At 45.0% G+C, this 4372-nt stretch overlaps 1 protein-coding gene across 1 annotated transcript in view; it reads left to right on the forward strand.

Annotated features, from left to right (window-relative positions):
• The window catches only part of LOC306941164 (hyaluronan-binding protein 2-like), a gene marked incomplete at its 3' end in the record, with an annotated part of 6391 nt that extends 2481 nt beyond the window's left edge, over positions 1–3910 (forward strand). The window contains exons 4-6 of the mRNA XM_079526476.1: positions 1467–1604; positions 2744–2886; positions 3590–3910. Coding sequence (XP_079382602.1) covers positions 1467–1604; positions 2744–2886; positions 3590–3910 — 602 coding nt within the window. The remainder of the gene's footprint in view (positions 1–1466; positions 1605–2743; positions 2887–3589) is intronic.
• Positions 3911–4372: the final 462 nt, after the last annotated feature.

Genomic DNA, 4372 nt, shown 5'->3' on the forward strand with positions numbered 1-4372 from the left:
GGAGAGGGATTTCTACGTGGTTCAAATCTCAAACGTCACGTGCGGGAAGCGGATTTTTACGTTTACCGCATGTTTTTATTGATTACTTTCAATCGTCTTTCTACACACCCGGGCACTTTATCAACTAGCATCGGATGATAGCACAACACTCCGATCACGTGAGCGCAAAAAAAAAGAAAGAAATGCCTCACCCCCTCCCTTCCTGAAAACAGCACGAGGCAGCCCAGCCCCCGTATTGTCACTCACGTAAAGGCTGGAGACTACCATGCATCTCGGGGCAAAATAATGGCTATAACCAAGCTGGCTGCAGTCTTTTTGTTTATCTTATAATATCTTTGTTTCAGGGAGGGGAGGGCTCTCTCATGTGACTTTCAATGGAGGGAGGGGTTGTGTGTGTAATCTGATCCGAGTTGTGACTTCAGTGTCTCCGTCAGATTTCTCTCCATTTTTCTTTTTTCTTCATTTCTTCACGCATGGATTGTATCGCCTGTGTTATTTCTTTATCTTGATGATCAACGCCGGTCAGATAGAACATGGCAAATGTGTTGTGTTGTTTGGCAGTAATACTAACCGCCTAAAAACATCGAAGGCTTTCCGAGTTTTTATGTCAGACAGCGTCTGACAAAACCGCTTCTAATTAGCCTTTCTGTTCAAGAAGAGTAGGCTACTACAAAAGCAGGTGTTACATAAAGGTGCATATCTCCAGAATGGAAGATGGTAAAATCATTTTTTTTTTTAAATTAGAGTGGACAAGTTACGCTTTCTTTTGAGGTATGCTGCGTGATTCTCGCTATAAGAGAACATTTACTGTGGGCCTCAGACAAGGTCCTTCGTTCAATGCATCACCTTTAGCACAGGCGGAATAGCTCTGCTCAAAATGGCCAGCATTCAAATTGTTATCATTGGCCCGGTTGCTAGGCAAGTTGGCCTCATAACTCTGAATCTAAGTTCGCTGTCCATGGCATTCCTGATCCATCGAAGGTTCGGATGTCATTTGTGATTTTCTACCGCATCGCTCCCGACATGTTAATGTTTCTGGCGAAGGTATAAACAGCGTGAGCTAATAGCTGATCATTACAATGAAGGTCTGCCTGTAACACGGAAATTAATCTACCCCAAAACATTATTCTCTGGCATACTGGTGCAGTACTATCTGTCGCCACTTGGTGGCAGACAAAGAGGTATTACTGTAATGATTTCATAAATTACATGTAAGGTATGTTAGTCATAATATCAATATATGTAGGCCTGGCATACTATAGTTTGTAAGGTTTTCAATGTAGCCTACTTTTCTTTGGCCGGACTGATCTCCTCCTCCTATAGGCACCACACTGTTTCTATGCATTTGCATGTATTACATTGTGTTTACCTTGCCTACTGTAAATCTCTCTGGATTAAGAGTCTGCTAAATGCTTAAACTTTGTACATTGTTGTCAGATATGCTAATGCACCATTCTGTGTGTCAGCTTTACTTCAGCTGAATGTCACCCACCCTGAAAGTCAACTCTGTGCCATGGAAACCCGCTATGTTAAAACTGCCTGTCTGCCAGAGCAACCATTCGATGATGAGAAGGAGTGTGTGGTCTCTGGATGGGGCAAAACTGGTATGTATCTGCTGTATATTACGACTGATCTGAATAATACCATAGTCTATGGTATTACTTTATGGAGGATGACGAGGTTATGTCTAGACAGAGGAGAATGCTCTATGTACAAGTGAACATGTTGGTTCGGAGATTTCACCACTACTGATGTTAAGGTAAACCTGTTTATAGCTTACTCCACCCCTCCCTATACTGACCCACTGTGGGTGAAGTATAAGAGGGAGAGCTTACGCAAGCTGCAAGTAGCCTACAATGACTGTTTTATGATTCTGTTAACACACCGAACGCCCGGGGGTATTTAGGACCATTAAATCAGAGCGCCCAGCGAATTTCAGCAACGGAGCACATTTAGTGACGCACCAGGCGCCATCTTGGATGTTCTGTAGCAACGTGTAGCCAAAACACCCCCGAGGCGATCGACAACAACGGGAGGTATGATAAATTCTAACGCAACTATAGCGACGGGACCACAATGGGCCGTCAAAAACATAATCTTTTCTTAGAATTGGACGGAATGATTTGAGATCAAGAGTTATTCACGTTTTAAATGTTTCGATCTCATCCGCTAAAATGGGAGGGAACATTTTATCGGTTTTGATATCAATAAATCTCCGTCCTTTTACTAATCTCCGTCCTGAGCGCTGAGGTGTTAAAGAAACCCAGGAGCACTAGAGCCAGCGGGCTCTTTTGTACTTTGGGTCTCACCACCTTCATGGCTGAGTCGAGGAACCTGACCTACAAATTCATGTGCAGACTGGATCGCTCATTGAATGGATTAATTGGACAGACCCTGGCCGTAGTTCTGTCAGGTATACATCTACGATCAGAGGACACTGGCATGAGTGCCTCTCTTAGATTAGTAACCTAATGGTTACTAATGGGAAAGTGATTGTTAACATTTATAAGCCTATTAAAGGCGCGAGGCCCTGTTCGCACTACCTAAAAAGCGGCCCTGCCTATACGGTCAGTGTATAACACTCATTTCTGGCTAAAGAACAGGTTCCTGGCTCATCTATTCCCCTCTATGCTGTATTCTATTCCTTTGCCCGTGGAAACAAATAAGATGTACTCTAGGTAACATATTGCAGGCACGTGTCAAGTTTTCCTCTCTTTTGCCTCTCTGTGTTCTTGAATCTCAGAGAGTAGAAAAAAATCAAGCAGACTGTTGGACGCCAAGGTTCCGTTGATCTCTGAGCAACGCTGCAAGGATGCCTATGAAGACCGACTGGATCTGAACATGATGTGTGCAGGATACATGGAGGGAGGGAAGGACGCCTGCCAAGTGAGTGTGTGTGTGTGTGTGTGTGTGTGTGTGTGTGTGTGTGTGTGTGTGTGTGTGTGACATCATGCCACAACCATACAGTATGCTGAAATGCTTTTTGTTTTAATGTTTAATTGCATTACATTCTAAACTACTGGCAGTGAGTAGCCTATAGCCTTATTTCATGGCTGTCAACAACAGGCCTTATGTTGGGTACATTTGGTCTTTATGTAGGGTGTGTTCAGAAATAGCGCACTGAGCGCACTGTGCAATGCAAACTAATAGGCGAGTGCGCTCCTGGTGCGCATTTCCGAACGCACCCAGAGCGTCGCAGTCCCACCCCCTTTCATGACGACGTCAGGCCCAGGAAATAATTCCCAATGCATTTTTCCCATAGACATTTCAAAACGTATTTATTTAAAGACCTTAAAAGCGTCGTACAAACCCAACTCGAATTGTGACAAATCATGACAACAAACAGAATATTTTGGACCAAACAAATAATTACAAAGAAGAAAAACAACAAAAAAAGTGAAAGATTGTGTTTGTTGTCATGATTTGTCACAACTCGAGTTGGCTTTGTAAGAGGCTTAAAGGGTCTTTAAATAAATACTTTTTGAAAAGTCTATGAGGAAAAATGAACGGGGAATCATTTCTTGGGCCCTGGTAGGGGGCGGGACTGCGACGCTCTATAATGACTGTATTAAACGGGTTGTCTTTACAGGGTGATTCAGGTGGACCTCTGATGTGTGAACAGGGTGGAATCCACTACCTGGCTGGTTTGGTGAGCTGGGGGCCTCGGTGTGACATGAGCAAAGCGCCCGGTGTCTACACCAACGTCTACAGATTTCTGGACTGGATTAAGAGGAGAGATCATGGAGATTATGATTACACTAATGATTATGATTACACCTCTATTGGGGAGGATTATCCAACGGGCCTGTTGCTGGGCCCAGGCCCAGGGGCCCCTGAGCTAGGGGGGCCCCTGAGCTTGAGCCTCCGCGTTGCTGGCTCACGGAGGATCAAGCTCAGCTTATTAACGTAGCACTTTTTGTCAGTAATGGGCTTATTCATTCATGTCAATAAAATAACCCCAGAAGTCCTAAACACATATGATACATGTTACTGCGTGTTTAAGTGTAAGACAGGTTAAATGGAAACTAGGTAACATTTAGCCTACACTCCCTCTGCCAACCTGGGGAGAGCAACGAACTGAACTCATGCTTCCTTTTCACCTGACAGGGGGGAGTTTCCCCGGTTGGACGTAGCGTGTGGAAGCAGGCCGGGGCCCCGGCTGGCCAGGGGGAGACAGTATAGTAGACGAGGATTACTGCATGTTTTTTGTGAGGGTACCTACCTACCCTAGGGCAGGGGTTCTCAACGTTTTTTGGCTGAGGACCCCCGAAAATGCTTTGGCCATGTCTCACGACCCCCTCCCCGCCCCCCTCCCCACCACCAATACAAATAGGCCGTGGCGCTACAATATCCTTAACCCATTCTGGGCGGG

The sequence above is a fragment of the Electrona antarctica genome, assembly GCF_951216825.1.
Source record: "Electrona antarctica genome assembly, chromosome: 17".
Lineage (NCBI taxonomy): Eukaryota > Metazoa > Chordata > Actinopteri > Myctophiformes > Myctophidae > Electrona > Electrona antarctica.